Source organism: Mastomys coucha, unplaced genomic scaffold (assembly GCF_008632895.1).
Source record: "Mastomys coucha isolate ucsf_1 unplaced genomic scaffold, UCSF_Mcou_1 pScaffold15, whole genome shotgun sequence".
Taxonomy (NCBI): Eukaryota; Metazoa; Chordata; class Mammalia; order Rodentia; family Muridae; genus Mastomys; species Mastomys coucha.
In genome coordinates, this window is record NW_022196897.1 from 103,504,005 (window position 1) to 103,522,169 (window position 18,165).

At 43.0% G+C, this 18,165-nt stretch overlaps 1 protein-coding gene across 3 annotated transcripts in view; it reads left to right on the forward strand.

Moving 5' to 3' along the window:
- Eif2ak4 (eukaryotic translation initiation factor 2 alpha kinase 4) overlaps positions 1 to 18,165 on the forward strand; it is a 91,003-nt gene that overhangs the window by 15,300 nt on the left and 57,538 nt on the right. For 2 of the 3 annotated variants that reach the window (XM_031371446.1, XM_031371448.1), the window contains exons 3-7: positions 141 to 243; positions 3,416 to 3,568; positions 5,762 to 5,842; positions 7,802 to 7,950; positions 13,494 to 13,609. In XM_031371446.1, coding sequence (XP_031227306.1) covers positions 141 to 243; positions 3,416 to 3,568; positions 5,762 to 5,842; positions 7,802 to 7,950; positions 13,494 to 13,609 — 602 coding nt within the window. Of the gene's footprint in view, positions 1 to 140; positions 244 to 268; positions 1,418 to 3,415; positions 3,569 to 5,761; positions 5,843 to 7,801; positions 7,951 to 13,493; positions 13,610 to 18,165 lie in introns of those variants that run through there. The other variant, XM_031371449.1, reaches the window with a different exon arrangement.

Consider the following 18,165-nt stretch of genomic DNA (forward strand, 5'->3'; position numbering starts at 1 on the left):
GGGGGAGAAGGCTGGGTTCAGCTAGGAGGTCTGTATATTGAGTCCTCAGGTGCTCAATCTGGGAGCCTAGAAGATCTTAAAACAAGCTGCAGACTCTTCCTTCTCAAGTAACTTCTTTCTGTGTATGTCTGTTTTTTTAGAGTTCCTGAAATAGAGTTAAAAAATGCTAAAGGCCTGTCGAATGAAAGTGTTAATTTGTTAAAATCACACCTGGAAGAACTGGCCAAAAAGCAGTGTGGAGAGGTAAGGGTGGCTAAGCTGCAGCTTTGGAAACAATATGGAAAGATCCCAGTGACCTTTACTAGCCTGCCCCAGGCTGAGGACATGACTACAGCCTCGATCCTGACAGTGATGTGCTCAAGGCGTCAGCTAATTCCATCCCCAAAAGATCCCATACAATGTCCTTCTTGGCCTCTTCTCCATTCCCCCACTCTCTCCTTCATTCCTGGCAACCACTAGTCCATTTCTATAATCTCATTTTGAAGATCTTTCATATAGTATGTAACCTTTTGAGATTGTTTTTCCTTTTTTCAGGTACACTGTTCTCTGAAGAGTTTCCCAAGTGGTTAGATGTAACAGTAGTTGTTACATTTTAGTAACATTGAGTAGTATTCCACCTTGATGTCCCTTTAGCCATTTACAAGATGAAATACATTGAGTTTTCCAGTTTCTAGCTATTATAAATAAAGTTGCTATAAATGCTCCCACATGTGCTCTTCAAGCTCGAGTGATAAACCTGTCATAATTAGAGGGGTGTACTCATCCTACAGGGTGGCACAGCTTAGACACACAGCTGATTCCCTTTGTGATCTCGCACCAGCCAGGGAGCTACAGCTGCTGCTCCACCCAGCATCTCAGCTATCATCCACAGGTAGTCGGGCCAGGAGGTCAAAGTGTAATGCAGTGTTGGCCAGCCTTACCTAGGAAGGGAATTCTGACACTCACCACAACGTGGTGCAACTTTAAAGAAGTTGGAATTTGGAATAAGTGAAATGAGCTGCCTATAGTAAGGCAGGTACTTCATGACTATTCCAGATACTCTGAAGTCAAACTCACAGGACAGAGAGGAGAATGGTGGCTGCCAGGGCTAGGAGAGCAAGGAACGGCAAATTTGTTGGGAGTGGTTTCAAACTGAAAAGTCTTGGAAATGGATGGCAGCGATGTGACAATCGTGGTGGCCCAGCAGTATTTCTGCATGTCTAAGTAGTAAGGCAGTGTGCTGTGGGAATCTTCCCCACAAATTGGGAGGGAAGAAAAGAAACCTTACTGGAGCCATCCTCATGGGGTGAGATTTGAGGGGCATAAAGTGTGGGACTGCGCTGTGCAGATCCAGCTTGTTTGTCAAAAGTTTGTTTTCAGAGCTCTGAAGTCCTGGCAGTTGAAAATACAATTCTGAAGAATTCATGTATGTTTTGAGGTAAGGTGGAGTGTAATTAAACGTTAGCACAAGCTTAGGGACTCGTTGTGGTAGGGTCTTCCCTGATAGCCACCTGTTACAGAAATGAACTTCATTCTTTACAAGGAGGAGCACCAAAAACAATGCTTAGGAACATTCACCTTGCCTCAGTGATGTTTTGGGGGATGACCCTGGGGAACAGAGTCTCACAATATAGCTCTGGTGGCCTGAATCAGAGATGTGCGCCCACATGCTCAGCACTCCTCTTGACTTTGATCTGCATTAGTAGATCTTGGCTGGCTGGCTGGCTGGCTGGCTGGTTTTTTTGAGACAGAGTCTCACTATGTAGCCCTGGCTGCCCTGGAGCTCACATAGAAACCAAGCTGACCTCAAATTCATAGACATCTGCCTGTCTCTGCCTCCTGAGTACTGGGTTAGTCAGGGAGTGCACTACCACACCTAACTGTGTATTAGCAGATCTTTATTAGTCATGGAAAGTAATACAAAGTGTACCAAAGAATCTTTTTTTTTTTTAACTAGTAAAATCAAACTCCTGGGTTCCTCCCTGAGTCAGTCAGAAGTTATTTACTGTCTGAACATCTTATGCTGGGAAACTATGGTGTTCAGACCATTTGGCCTCAGTGAGGGGCACCGACAAAGCACAGTCTAAGACCATGGCCACCTGGAGACACTAATGCTCTGGAGAATTACTGTGAGGGGTCCAGAGTGGAAGAAGGGCAGGAGAAGCCCTTAAGCAGTATCTGAGGCAAGTCCAGAATGGGCAGGAAAGAAGTATACAGTAAGACCTACTTTGGAATATGGTTGCTTTTAACCAGTCCTACAAATTGTATCAGACTTCACTTGTTCAGAAAGTGCTAATAAGTTAAATCAATGAAAACAAAACTCTGACAGTTGTGGTCTTGCCTGTTTCTGGTTTAGAAATGGTCTCTCAAAGTGGTGGAAATGTTTTGCTTTTTCCAATGTTCCTTAGTCATCTTCTTAGCCCTTGCTTAGACTCTAGACTGGCTTTACTCAACTCTAGGTCAAGATATATTGGGTAGACACCACTGCTTCTGGTATAATAAAAAAGTCTATCACCTCTACTGAGTGAAGGCTGCACTTTCTTAGCTCATACTCCTAGGAAGGTTGACTGGGAACAGATTCACAGCTTCTCGAGGGAAGTGTCATCAATACTCAGGCCCTTTAGAAGCAGCATGAAAAAAGGAAGATATTTAAATGCTCTCTGGTAATTGTGGGGGAAGGAACCTCAGTCCACATTCTTCACTGACTGGAACAGCTTGGCCACAGTACCCTGGGCTGGATGCCAGTCATTGTGGTCTCAGAACCACTCAACTATTGATTTCCAACCTAGCCGTGGCTTCTGGTTTAGCCCAGAGGCTAGAGAGATGACTTTCTCTGTTCCCCTATGGATGTTTGAGGTGGCCTTCCTTCCTGGCTCTGTCCTGCTGATTCCTTACATATTGACTAGCCTCTTGCTTGTTCATTGCCAGAAGGGAAGAAAGGAGAGCTCTATAGACTTGTTTCTGGGCCTCTGATCAGTGTGCTATATGGACAAGTGACAGTGCTGATGCTCATGGGACCATTCTGTCCATCTGTCAAGTAAGCAGGTGCTCTACTTGGGAAGGTAGCCATTTCCTTTCTGCAGTCTTACATAGTTTTCAACTTTATTTATGCAGATGATTAGATGTTAGGAAAATGACAATACATTTGAATAGGTCTTACCCAACCCCCCTACACACACACACAAGAAGAGACACTTTTTATTTATCTCAGCAGCATTTTATCTTGATCACAGATGCAGTGAGCCCATTAAATGCTTGTCCTGCTGTGACTGTGTCATATACCTAATTCCAAGCATGTCAGAGCAAAGTGACAAAATGCTGGCGTGGCAGTTGAGGCTGACTGCCTGCTCTTTGAGTTGCCTGGTGGCAGCCCCTCTCCAGGCCCCGCCCCTTGCCATCAACTGATCATTTGTGGTTGTTTTGTTTACGTGTGTAGGTGATGATATTTGAACTGGCACACCACGTGCAGTCATTTCTCAGCGAGCATAACAAGCCCCCTCCAAAGTCTTTCCACGAAGAAATGCTGGAAAGGCAGGCTCAGGAGAAGCAGCAGAGGTTGCTGGAGGCCAAGCGGAAGGAGGAGCAGGAGGTGAGAACTGGCCGTCGGTGCTGGCTCAGCCTGGAGGCCTCAGTGTTTCCATTCCCTCTCTGACTATGAGTATGTCTGTGCATCTTACTCATCTGATTCAGGAAATGCGCATTCATGTGAAAGAAATCACTCCAAGTCACTGAGAAACACTGCCCAGCTCCCTCCCTGCAGCCATCACTGGCTTCTTCAGGTGGCTCCTATGACTGGGCTTCCTGTGTCTCTAAGCCTGCCAACCTGTACAGGAGTTCACTGAATCTGGAGGCTTTTTTCCTCTTGACTGAAAGATGTGGCTAATGCCCAGTGAGTAGAAGAGCCAGGAGTTAAACTTACTTTCATGGTCACTAAACATCTCTATTCTGTTAACTTATCCGAGCAGGGACTGCTTCCTGACTCTAAAACTCCTGTAAGATGTTTTATACGCTGGGTTTCCTTCTTGATTTCAATTTAAATTGTTTTCTTTTTAGCCCCTTGATCAATTTAGTAAGTACTTATGTGGGTACATGTTATAAAAAAAGAGGTATTTCCCTAACACATTACACAGCCATTCCTCATTCAGTAATATGAAGGATTCCTTTAAAATAGTGGATTGCAAATTTTCTAATGCTGCAACAACCCTTTAATACATTCCTCATATTTTTGTGACCCCTCATCATTAAATTTTGTTGCTACTTCATAATTGTAATTTTGCAACTGTTGTGAATCATGATGTGGATGTCTGATACACAGCACCCAGATTGAGAAGCACTGTTTTGAAGTGTGTCTTAATTGCTTACCTACGCTAGAGCCTATTGGTAAATTTAAGTTCATGTTCTTGAGTATTCACATACTCTGATTTTTTTTTAATCTTTGAATGTTTTTAATATTTCACAGGCCAACCTACCCTTCCCCCTCATCTTCCATTATTTTTTCATCCATTCTGTTGCCCTTCATTTTCTTCTCCAGCTCCCTCTCCTCTCCCTCTCTTACCTCTTTTCTTTTTCCGGAGGCAGAGTCTTACCGTGTATCCCAGTGTGGGTATCACAGACATGTGCCACATACCTAGTGTCAAAGGTGAACTATGGAATTGTTCCTTCAGATTCAACAAACGTATAAGCCTCCTGAGATTTTTTTGACCAATTATAGCAAATTTGCATGTTCTTTGGGGAAGAATTGATATCTTATCCATACTAAATTCCTAGGACTGGGTTTATGTTTACCTCTTGGTTTTCTTTCTTGCTATAAATATTACTACTCATACTTCAAGACTTGGATTCTCTCCCTCTTTAACTTACCGAGTTTCCTTGGGACATTTTATGCAATATATATGACATACTTCGATCAAATTCACCATGCTGCTACCCTCTCTCCTCCTTCTCCTCCTCCATCCTCGGGCACCTTTCCTCTTTCCAAATAGCCCCTTTCTGCTTTTAGGTGCTTATGTCTGATTCTTGTTTCTGCCTCATTTTCGCCACCCTGTGCTATACTAACACTCTGTGTGTTTTCTATAGAATGTTCTTGTGCTTGACAGGGCAAACATTCCCCATCCCTCATATTCCACTGAGCTAGATCTTACCCATATTGCTTAGCTCCCATTACACCATGCCTAGTCACCATTAAGAGTGTGCAGTTGCTCATTATTAGAAGTTAGTGGGCCTTTAACTAGCAGTCTTTTTTGGTGTACTGCTGTAACTACCTATAAATTTAGGTTAGGGTTTTTTTTTTTTTTTTTTTGCATTTTATTGCTATTTACATTTCTGATGACCTAATAGTCTTGATAAAATTTACAGTATACAGAAGTAAGAACAATTGATGAAGATCAAAATAGGAGTTTTAATACTTAAAGGGATGAAGGGAGAAGGCAGATTAAGGTCATGGTGGGTTGATGTGATACCTGGGCCTTTGCCACCGTAGACCCAGGCTCTGAGAACATCCAACTTCACCATACCTGTCCAGGTCCATGGCAGAGAACAGCCCCTGCACATGGGCAGATGGCAAAGCTAGAGGAATGAAAAGGAAGGCAGACCTAATACCTCCCAGAAAAGCCTGCTGCTCAGGGACTGGCAGCAGAGATGAGTGTGGCTCCTCCAAGCTTTCATGTGTAGATCTCAGGAAACAAGTGCTCGGGGTGTGGACATTCAAAAGCCTTGTGAGTCCAGAATGGACCTGCTGGGGTGGTCCAGAGATTGGTGTCTGACCTGGTCTGATTTATTTCAGCAACGTGAAATCCTCCACGAGATTCAGAGAAGGAAAGAGGAGATCAAAGAAGAGAAGAAAAGGAAGGAAATGGCTAAGCAGGTGCCGTCCATTCTGTACCAAAGGATCTGTGTTTCCTCTTGTAAAAGCCCTTATTTCCACTGGAGACACCTTTCCCTCTCATGTGCTAAAGGGGCCTGTTTATCTTGTTTTCTTATTTGTGGTAAAAGGGGCTTGAGAAAGGGTCTCACTGTGTATCCTCTGCTTGCTTTGAATTCATAATATTACATAAGCTAACCGTCTGCTCTTGGCAGTTCTGCCGTAGCCTCCCTAGCTCTGAGAGCATGAATATAAGCACTGCACTTCGCTTAGCATGTATTTTTAGATTTCCAAAACAGGTGACAAATTCAGCATTGTATATAGTCTGTAAATAACTGGTTTATATAATTACAGTAATTTTTCAAATGAGTCCAAAGGCAGGAGATTGAAATTTTAATCAGCCTAGAATAGAACTTTTATTAAACAAACAAACAAAACAGTTTGTTCTTACTGAAAAGCTAATGGGTACCTTACATACCTTCCTGAAACTCAATTTGGTGATAGAAAAGAATGATTCACCAGCAAATTTAAAAAGAACAAACTGGATGTGATGGGGACATTCCTCACTGTTTTCTGGACATTGCTGGCAGGGACCCATGCGGTACTGCAGGAAACAGCACCCAACCAAAGCTTTCATTTTTCTGCTGACCTGGTGCAACCTTAGAGATGCCACTCTTCTGTGTCTGTCTTCCCTCATCTTAAAACAAAAGGGCTGTAGTGCCAGTCCACTCTGGGTAAAGCTGAATCCAAATCTGATATTTCTTTTGCCTCTGCCCTCCCAACTTACCTCTGCACTGCCTCCTGTCAGCTGCTCTTCTCCTTCTCAACCACGCAGTCTCTAATTGTCCCCTCTAGCTCTGTCTTTTTAACTTACCATGCAGATTCTAAGCTCTCACATATAAAAATCTCATGCTTTTAAAGCTGTGATGTGGACTTCACTTGTTTACCTGGGGTTGGCTTGGGTTGACGCGCTCTATTGATGTATACACTGCCTTCATGTGCACATGTGGAAGCTGAGGTCGACTGCCTCAGTGGTATCACTGTTTCTATTTGTAATTTGTTGTGTGGTTTTCCTGCTTGCACATCTATGTACCACAGTGTGCAGTGCCTGAAGAGACTGGAAGAGACCATTAGATCCCCTAGGATTAGAGTTACAGACAGTTGTGAGTTGCCATGTGGGTGCTAGGAATCTAACTCAAGTGCTCTGAAAGAGGAGCCAGTGCTCTTAACCCCTGAGCTCTCTCTCTCTGGCCCCTTCCTCTTTATTTTTTGAGACAGGGTCTCTTACTGTGCAGGGTCTAGAATGGCTGGCCAGTGAGCCTCCAGGATCATCCTGGTTCTGCCTCCTTGGTGACACACACCACCACATCCTTTTTTTTTTTTGAATGTAGGGAATCAAAATGCAGCTCCTTGTGCTTGCTTATATATCCATTCCTCTGGTGCACATTGCACCTTTTAAGTGGAGTCTAGCTGTTAACTGTAAGCTGTAATAGTTAGCTGTTGTTGTCAACTTGACACAACCTGGAATCACTGGGAAGAAACTCTTATGAGAGATTGGTTACATTAGGTTTGGTGTGTGGTATATCTATCGGGGATTGTCCTGATTGCCAAATGACATGGGAAGGCCCGGGCCACTGTGAGTGGCATCATTGTCTAGTTGGGGCCAGGACTGTAAAAGTAGGAATCATAGCTGTGTATGAGGCATGCTTACCTCCATTTCTCTGCCCCTGACTGTAGATAGGTCCATGCTCCCCTCCCACTGTGGCTTACCCATAGTGGTGGGCTGTGAGCTTCTCCCCTTAAGCTGCTTCTTGATCCAGTATTTTTTTCACATCAGCAGAAATGACACTAAAACATCCTGATCAAATAAAATATGTATTCTGTACTGAGTGGGTGATTCCAACCCTGCTTGTCAAACGCTTGCATAAACAGCTAATGTGGATTTTATTCTCCCTTTTTTAGGAACGTTTGGAAATTACTAGTTTGACAAACCAGGACTATGCCTCTAAGAGAGACCTAGCAGGACACAGGGCAGGTGCCATGCTCCAAAGAGGCTCTCCCGACTTTGTAGGAAATGGTAAAGCCTGGGCACACTCCTCAGGAAGGTCCAGGTGAGTCCCTCAGTCTTCTCATGTGCAGGGTAAAAGATGGGAAAGGATAAAAAAAACCTGCAGTGAGTGGCAGGAATGTTCAGATAGAATGTTTGTTTGTTTGTTTGTATGTTTGTTTGTTTGTTTCAAGGCAAGGTTTCTCTGTGTAGCCCTGGCTGTCCTGGATCTCACTCTGTAGACCAGGCTGGCCTCGAACGCAGAAATCCGCCTGCCTCTGCCTCCCAAGTGCTGGGATTAAAGGCATGTGCCACCACTGCCTAGTCTCGGATAGAATCTTAACCTACTGCACAGCACATTTATCTTGATCTGTTAGCTAGATATATGAAACCAAGCTTTATTTAATACTTTCTAAGTAATGTCATGTATTTGCTTTGTGGTGCTGGTGTTTGAACCCAGGGCCTCACACATGCTGGTTAAACTCTGTCCCAGAGCTACATCCTAGCTCTCTTTTCATTTTATTTTGAGGCAAAAATCTTACTTATAGCCAAGACTAACCTCGAACTTGTGATCCTCTTGGCCTCAGCCTCCCCCCACACACGATGGATTAACAGGGATGCATCATCATGCTTGCCTCCAAGTACCTAATGAAGCCAGTCACAACCCGCAAAACAGCCTACAACACTGCACAATCTCACCTTCAGTACAATTTGATTTGATTCGATGATTTAGATTTTTGTATCCATCTGAATCATCACCATCAACTCAAATTTTACTTTTCATACTGTATGTGTAATTTTTTTTTTGTGGTGGTAAGTGGGTAAAGTGGGGTTTCATATCATGTAGACTGACCTCAAGCTTGCTCTGAAGCTCCTACCTCTACTGTCTAAGTGCTGGGATTACACCTGGCCTGGTTTATTGGGTCCTGGGAGTTGAATCCAGGGCTTTTTATATTCTGGGCAAACACTCCATCAAGTGATCTGCACGGCCTGCTATAGTTAGGTACAAACATAGACCAAGGTGTGGGATTTTTCCGAAGTGTATACAGTATAAAATACCCACTCCAAAAGAAGAGAGTCACATCCTCTGAGGTAGGCTCCTAGGTCCTCTGTCACCAGAGGTCACAGGAAGAACACTACTTTTTCCATATCTCTTCCTAATTAGAGATCTTCTCTATCCATGTGCTTTGGCCTCCTGCAAACCAAAAAGAAATTTGAGTACAGAAGCCATGAATGGAGAGGTTATTAAATATTATAGGTTCTTCAGCTCGTTTTTAATTAAAGTTTTATTTATTATTATTGGGGGGGTGTGTATGTGTGTGTGTCTGTACGTGCGTATGTGCGCAGTGAGGCATGTGTGGAAGTCAGAGGACCACTTGTCAGGACTGTCCTCCTACCAGTCCCATGGCCCCATTTCATTTAGGCCTCTGGTGAGTCAACACATGACAGCGGGAAGTGTGCAGCACAGCAACCTGCCCACCTCACAGCCAGGCCACAGAAGGAAGGATGAGGGGCTGAGGGCCTGCTGGGTCATGCCTTAGCTCCTGCCTTAGCTCCTGGGTCTTCCTGTGCATTCCAGTTCCAAACTGTAGCAGCCCCACTCTTGGCCTTGGTAGCGGCAGGTCTTGGACAGCCGTGAGCGCTGGCACTGGTACCTGATAGATTGCCACTTATTATCTTGCCACTTGAACCCTATTTATTTACTTGTAATTTTTCACTTTAAACATTAAAAAAAATTATTTTTAGTTTATTTATCGTGTGTGGGTGTCACAGCACATGCATGTGTGAGGGCATAGGGCTTTGTGCAGTGGATGCTCCTTCCCCTCTCTGTGGTTCTGGAGGTTGAACTCAGCTCATCAGGTTTGTGAGGCTCAGCCTTTACACGCTGAGCCAACCGGCCCTTAACCTGTGTGTGTGGCACGTAGAGTTAAGAGAACAACCTGTATCAGTCAGTTCTCTCTTTCCGTCATGTAGATATGCAGATTGAACTGAAGTTGTCAGGCACAGTGAGCCATCTTAATGGACATGGATATTATTTTTTCTTTCCAGTTACTAAGAATTTACATTCCTAATTTACTCTCTGAAATCAAGTTGCATCAAGTTCTCTGTCTTTGTGAGACCTAATTGTTAGCATTTGCTATTTTATTTGATATCACCTTCTTCTTATTAGGCTCAGTACTGCCTCAGCTACACTTCAGACTTGCTAACAAAAGTGATGTTTCCCCAAACTCATGAGCCATCCATAACCAGAATAGACCCTAGCTGACACCACTGGCCTTATGGTGTCTGCGAGAGTTCAGAAGCCGTGCTCTTGTGAGCAGAGTAGGTCCTGGAAGGTAGTTCTAGCCCACTTCTTGATGCATCCCAAGTAACAATAGGCATTGCTGACTGGCTTTTGCCTCTCCATTCCTTATTTTAATTCCTGTTTATTGGTGATGTACTGTTGAGCTTCCGTAATTGTTCTCGATGCCAGTCTATGCTGGCTGGCATGTGCCACGCTTACCATCTTATAGACACTTTCACTTTTAAAATCATCTCCACTTTTCCTTTAGTCCTAGTTGCCCTCTTCTTACAACACTTTTCAATTTATGTATGTGTGTTTTCTGTTTGTGTGTTTATTTGTTACAGTGCTGGGGATGGAACGCAGGGCCTTGCACACTAGGCAATGCTCGGCCATTAAGCTACATCCCCAGCTCTAACACTATTAACAATTGTAATAGGTGGTCAGTTATTTTTAGTTCCTTGAGAATTTTAAACAGTGTATTTTACCAGCCCCACTCCTCCAAATTCACCCCCATTTCCTCCCCACCCTCCTTTATGTCCTTTTTTTTCTATTCCATCAAGTCTAGTTTGTGCAGCTTACATACCCTTGGCTGTGCGACATTCCACTGGAGCATGGCTACTGACCTCCCTCTCCCAGCTGCTAGCGGTTGCGGGTAGCTTCTCAGATAGGGTAGAACTTGATGTCACATCCCCTTTCCACAGTGGGGTTTGATCTGGCTTGAATTTGCATGGGGCTTGTGCATGCTGTCACAGTCGCGTGACTTCATTTGAGCAGCTGTCCTGCAGGATCTGGAGAATACTAAAGAATACCGTTTCCTTGTATTCATTCGCCACCTCTAATTCTTGAAATCTTTCCAACATCCCTTCTACAGTGGTCCCTGAGCCTTGGGGAAGGAGAGTGTGATATAGATGTCCATTTAGGGCTGAGCATTGTAGTCACTAATGCTCTGCTCCTTGGTCAGTTGTGGGTCTCTGTGCTAATCACCATCTATTGCAAAGAGAAGTTTCTCTGATGGCAGTTGGGGATGTGTCTTAATCTGGGTATAGCCATGTCAATAGGAATTGGTTTATTACAATGTCCATTTAGCAAAATCTTGATCCAGCAACAGTGCCAGGTATGGGTGAATATAGTCAAAGTAGTTGGTTACTCTCTGACGTTCATGCCGCTATTACACCAACATGTGTATCTTGCCAGGGCTGACTTATATATAGCTCACAGGGTTCACACCTGGGCAAGATCAATGATTACTTTTTTCCTCTGATAGCAAGCACAGCTACTTCTGGCACTCCCACTTCGAAAGCTAGCCAGGTTAGTGCCAACTTAATATCTCTGTGTTCTATGACTCAGGTATGTGGTGATGAATATTCTAAAATACCTTCTTCAAACCTGTTAACTGAAGGACATTAGGATGGGTTGCACTAAGAGAACTGTGTAGCACCATTTGTTGGCTGAGGCAGAGCTTATACCAAGGGCTGCTAGATTCTTCATGTGATTGTAGCATATGGTTTTGAACCTTTGCTTGTATCCTTTTCTCCAAAAATCTCATTGTGTTCCTGTTTGTACAAGAAGCTTAACAGAACTACAATGTACTGATTATGCCCCAGCATTTAGAATATGTGGAACATGTGTGTAGCATAAGAGACCACATGAGGGAAAAGGTTGGGGAAGGCTAGAAGTCGCGGGATTGGAAGCAGAGACTCTGGGCTATGCCTGAGCAGTGTTTGTGTGTAGGAGAAAGTTGGAGATCTCCAAACTGGATAGGGAGCTAGTGGGGAGATGCGGGGTAGGGGTGGGGTATGTAGGACTAATGAAACACAGTAGGTGATCATGCCACCAACCAAAGTCAAAGAACCACAGGAAAATAAAACTGCATTTGACAGTGGAGGAGGAGGAAGTTGGTTTATTTTGGCTGCAGTGGTATAGAAGTGAATGATATAGGAGCTGGACTGAAGACACAGGGCAGTAGTTTGAATATGAAGAATCAGAGTAAGTGTATAGAGAGTGCAGCCTGCAAGGGCAGTGTGGGAACGAGGGGAACAGATTGAACATTGAGGATGGAAGGACTAGCCAGTGGGCCAGGATCTCAGCCAGCAGGTCTATGGGGAATGGAACTGAGGCATTGCCTACAATCTGTCCTCAGTGTCGACTTAAAGACTGCTGCCAGCACCAGACACCTTATGGGTAAGACCGTAGGGACTGGGAACTTCCTTCCCTCTGTGTTCCTTGTTTTCAGCAAAAGAACAGGTCTCTTTGCCTAGAGACCTTACAGATCTGCTGCAGGCTTCATTAGAGTGTTTCCAGGGAACGTTCAAGCACTAATGAGCCCACTCCTTCATTACTCACTGTCCCCTGTCCCCCTGTCCTCCCCGTCCCCCAACTTGTTCATTGTTTTTGCATTCTAGTTTGCTTGTGCTCCCCATCCATGGCAGGGGAAAGAGAACAGAGGTGAAAGGAAGGCAGTGAAGGATAACAGAAAAAAAAAGAACAAAAAATAGAGAAGTTAAGTATTTAGGTACAGTCATGGACAGGGGAATGACAGGGAGTGTCTATCAAAGGCAGTAGGAGAATGAATGAGCATTCCCTGACTGAGGCCCATACTGGAACAGTGAGAACTCTGAGCCCCTGCTTCTGAGTGTTCTGCAAATGCATCTATGCCTGGGAAATGAAAAGATATGGGATGAATATCTTGGTGAAGGATGAATGTAAACTGCCACAATCAGTTGAGTTTCCTACTGTGATGGACAGCCAGTAGAACTTGCTGCAGTGATGGACAACCAGTCGAGCTTCCTATAGAGATGGATGGCCAGTTGAACTTCCGGTTGTGTGTCTCTGCTGTTACTGCAGTAGCCACCAGCCCCAGGTGGTGATTAAGGACACAAGAATTTATTATTTTTGTATGTGTAGTATGTGTGGTGGTGGTAGTGGGGTGGGGGTTATATGGGTGTGTGATCATGTGGAGTTCAGCTATATAAAGTCATTTATTTCCTTCCATGTTCCAGGATCAAACTCGGGTCATCTTGCTTTTAAGACAGCATTTTTACCTACTGAGCCATCTTGCCTGGTCAAGATCTGAATTTTAATTTCAGTGTAAACAGAAGTGGTTGGTGCATACCACTTTGAATGGAGTTTATGGCATTCATATGTAAAAGGGAGCAATGAGAGTGAGCAGGAAATCATTTTCCCATTAGCACTTTCAACTCCATCCCCCATAGACATGGAGACTGGACTCAATGGGCTAATAATTAGGAGGGATGGAGGGGCAAGAATTTCCTGTGTTGAACTGTAAGCTAAAGGAAAAACCATTGTCCACATTTATTTTTCAGGCGAGAACGTCAGTACTCTGTCTGTGGTAGTGAAGCCTCTCCTGGCTCATGTGACACCCTCTGTTTCTCTGTGGGTAGCCCTGATCAACTCATGGTGCACAAAGGGAGATGTGTTGGTGAGTAAACTAGCCAAATCCATTAAGCTGGTTTAGTGACAAACGTTAATCCTGATGTGATTGAACAGTCTAGAAGTTGACATCTCAACCAGCATAGCCTGAAGAAGACCCTCATCCTAGCAGGAAACTGAAATTCTGGCCCCTGTTCTCATGCCTAGGACGAGAAGCTGCTCAGCTCCTCTAATGTAATATGGAAATACAACCATGCTCTTGGAAATATATTAGTAGACAGATATTTCTAAATATTATATGTATCTGGTACTGATAAAATATGTATAAAACAAAATGAGCTCTGATACTTGTGATCTTTGATATCCAAATCTCGCTTTTTCCTTCATGGTACTAGGGATTGAACCAAGATCCTTGTGCATGCCAAGCAAGTACTAGACCATTGAGTCACATCCCCCGCCCCCAAATCTCCTTAAGTTACTATCCACCTGCTTGGCATTATCCTACATGGCACATTGTGCTGGCTAGGACTCTGGTGGCTACTTGGAATGAACCTTTCTCTGCAATTTGGGATTTTAATTATTTATTTAAAAATCTAGTTTTCTATATTGACTTTCTTAGCCATATAGATGAGCTGCTAGAGCTTGCTTTCATGTAGTGAATTTAACAGTTAACTTCTACTTTCAATCCTGTAATTTCCAGAATTAATAGATAGTATATCAAAAGTCAAGCCCGCTTGCTTCAGCATCTTTTTTCCTCATTTTAAGGTGGTACAAATAAGCCAGAGAGCAGCTAAGGAGTGGGCAGTGGATGGAAGGGGCAGAAAACAAACATCTGAAGAGTCTCTGGTCTGGACACTTAATCTGGGACTGTGATAGCAGCCTAGGAGTCACAGACACAGGGCTGACATATGCAAAACAGCCACTAGGCAGGGTTGAGGCGACAGTAGAGGTGGTTGGCTTTGGACTTAAGACTGTCTTTGACTAAGACATTCTTTTTTTTTTTTAAGATTTTATTTATTTATTTTATATATATGATGAGTACAGTGTAGCTGTCTTCAGACACACCAGAAGAGTGCATCAGACCCTATTACAGATGGTTGTGAGCCACCATGTGGGTTCTGGAAATTGAACTCAGAATCTCTGGAAGAGCAGTCAGTGCTCTTACCAGCTGAGCCATCTCTTCAGCCCCCGACTCAGACATTCTTAATTTGTGAACTGGCATCATGAAACTCCCTGCTTCAATAATCTGGGAAATCAAGAAGGCAGAGTAGCTTGGGCTTAGTCTCACAGTGTGCTTATCAGTTAGATTCACCTTTTTAACTACCAAGAATAAATTAATTATTTTCTCACAATGGGTCTGGCATTGTAAATAGACCCTAATTTCTATGAAGTATCTGAGGATTTTTTTTAACCATCAATTAATTAATTTTTAATGTTCAATAAAACACTTTAACTTTGAGAAGCAACATATGTTTTTCAGTTTAAAGTTGTTGGAGTTAGACTAGAGAATGTTCCTGGCTACGGGTGAGGTGCTGACAACTGTCTGGACAAGCGACTGTTGCTGGCTTGGGACAGCTTCAGTAGTGGCCTGCTAATAACACATCTCCCTCAGCCTCAGCACACAGGTTGCCTCCACAAGAGAAGGTGATATGAGGGTAGCAAGATGAATTTATAATTTAAAATCCCCAGCAATTATAAAATGTCTAGTATTTGCACACAGTGCCAGTGAGATAGCTTAGTGGATATGGGCACTTACTTTGCCACCTGAGTGTGACACCCAGAAGCCACACATAGAAGGAAAGGACCGACTCTCAGAAGTGGCCTTGTGATGTTCACATAGATGCTATGGTATACATATGTATGTGCACATGCATAGTACATGAATGTTTATATATGTATATGTATAAGTGCTATGCATACATGAATGAATGCCAGTGTGCTGGCATCACACATATGCAATGATACTTCATGTGAGCGGTGTCATCCTCCATCCATTCCATAAACAGTTCATATCACAGTCTCCAATGAGCTACTCAACACATGAACCTAAAGTTGCTTCCTTTAGCTGACAAGTTTTCAAACATAGGGTGTTTTCCTCGTAGGCTAAGACTTTTACAAGTCATTATGACTAGCAAATAATTAGGTTATTTTAATTAAAATCTCTAAATTACCAGCATTTCCCTGAAGTAAAAAGTGCCTGACAAATGCAAAGCCTAAGTGACCAAATCAGCCACAGTTCTCCAAAGTATGTTCACTAAACTGTCTGATATATGCAGGTTATTTTTGTTTCTGAGTTTTCAAATAGAAAATATAATTATCAACAGCTCTTAAATTATTCATCTCATTAGGAAAGTGAAGTAACATCATGAAAAACTAGACTTTTTGTACTAAAAGGAAAAGGTAAGGCTGCAGAGATAGCCAGTAAAGTGCTTGTAAGAAGACATGACTCCGGCAGACCTTGGGCGCAAGCTCTGCAGCCAGTCTCACAACACCTAGAGGAAGCTCCACTCCCAGGCGCTCTGACACACCCAGGATCAGAGGTGAGAAGGACACAACATCTGTCCCAACACTGGGAGTAACTGGGACCAGCAGGACCAAGCACACAGGAACTCCACAGCCTACTGGCTCGGGTTCCTTCTGGTCTGTCTGGGCCGGTGCACTGAGCAGACCTTGGGCACAAGCTCTGCAGAGAAAGCTCCACTCCCAGGTGCTCTAACACACCCAGGTCCACAGGATTCCAGAATCACAGGATCACAGAGACAGGTTGACTCTGAGGAGTTCTGACACAACCAGGATCACAGGAAGGACAGGCTCCAGTCAGATTTAGCAAGGACAGGTAGCAGTAGACATAATCAGATGGCAGGAGGCAAGTGTAAGAAAATAAGCAACACAAACCAAGGTTACTTGGCATCATCAGAACCCAATTCTCCCACCATAGCAAGTTCTGGACACACCATCACACTGGAAAAGCAAGATTCGTATCTAAAATCACTTCTCATGATGAAATACAGGACTTTAAGATAGACATAACTCCCTCAAAGAAATATGGGAGGACACAGGTAAACAGCCAGAAGCCCTTAAAGAGGAAACACAAAAATCCCTTAAAGAACTACAGGAAAACACAATCAAACAGGTGAAGGAAATGAGCAAAACCATCCAGAATCTAAAAATGGAAATAGAAACAATAAAGAAATCAGAAAGAGAGACAACCCTGGAGATAGAAAATCTAGGAAAGAAATCAAGAGTCATAGATGCAAGCATTACCAACAGAATACAAGAGATAGAAGAGAGAAGACACCATAGAAAATATTGACACAACAGTCAAAGGAAATGCAAAAAGCAAAAAGCTTCTAACCCAAAACATCCAGAAAATCCAGGTTGCAATGAGAAGACCAAACCTAAGGATAATAGGTATAGAAGAGAGTGAAGATTTCCAACTTAAAGGGCCAGTAAATATCTTCATCAAAATTATAGAAGAAAACTTCCCTAACCTAAAGAAAGAGATACCCATGAACATATAAAAAGCCTACAGAACTCCAAATAGACTGGACCAGAAAAGAAATTCCTCCTGTCACATAATAATCAAAACACCAAATGCACTAAACAAAGAATTTTAAAAGCAATAAAGGTAAAAGGTCAAGTAACATATAAAGGCACACCTATCAGAATTACACCAGACTTCTCATCAGAAACTATGAAAGCTAGAAGATCCTGGGCAGATGTCATACAGACCCTACAAGAAACACAAAAGCCAGCCCAGGCTACTTTACCCAGCAAAACTCTCAATTGCCATAGATGGAGAAACCAAGATATTCCATAACAAAACCAAATTTACACAATATCTTTCTACAAATCCAACCCTACAAAGGATAATAGATGGAAAACACCAACATAAGGAGCAAAACTACACCCTAGAAGAAGCAAGAAAGTAATCTTTCAACAAATCCACACAAACCTAATTCCACCTCTTACAACAAAAACAACAGGAAGTAACAATTACTTTTTCTTAATATCTTAATATGAAAATTAATATTACCGCCGGGCGGTGGTGATGCACGCCTTTAATCCCAGCACTTTGGAGGCAAAGGCATGCGGATTTCTGACTTTGAGGCCAGCCTGGTCTACAGAGTGAGTTCCAGGACAGCCAAGGGCTACACAGAGAAACCCTGTCTCGAAAACCAAAAAAAAAAAAAAAAAAAAAAAAAAAAAAGAAAGAAAGAAAATTAATATTACCAACATCCTAATCAATTGAAATCCAAAAATATGAGGAATTAGAATTTGTTGGCTGTCATCCAATGGTCTCTCTAATTTGGTAATTGGAGAAATAGGTCCAATATTGTACAATCCATATACACTTTCTGCTTATTTGTACGTGACAGTGTCTTGCTGTGTACCACATAATGGTCTTGAAATCAGGTTTCTCCTATCTCTGCCTCTCATTTAGTAGTATTGTTTATTTGATGTTTTTACACTATACTGTGGTTTTCAGAACAGCTTACATATTTCAAAAGTATATAACCAAAAGAAGCATAGCCGTTTAACTAGGGAGGTTGCTTGTAAGAGAACAACAAAGAGTGAGACTGAATGCTTTGCTTGATGTTTGTA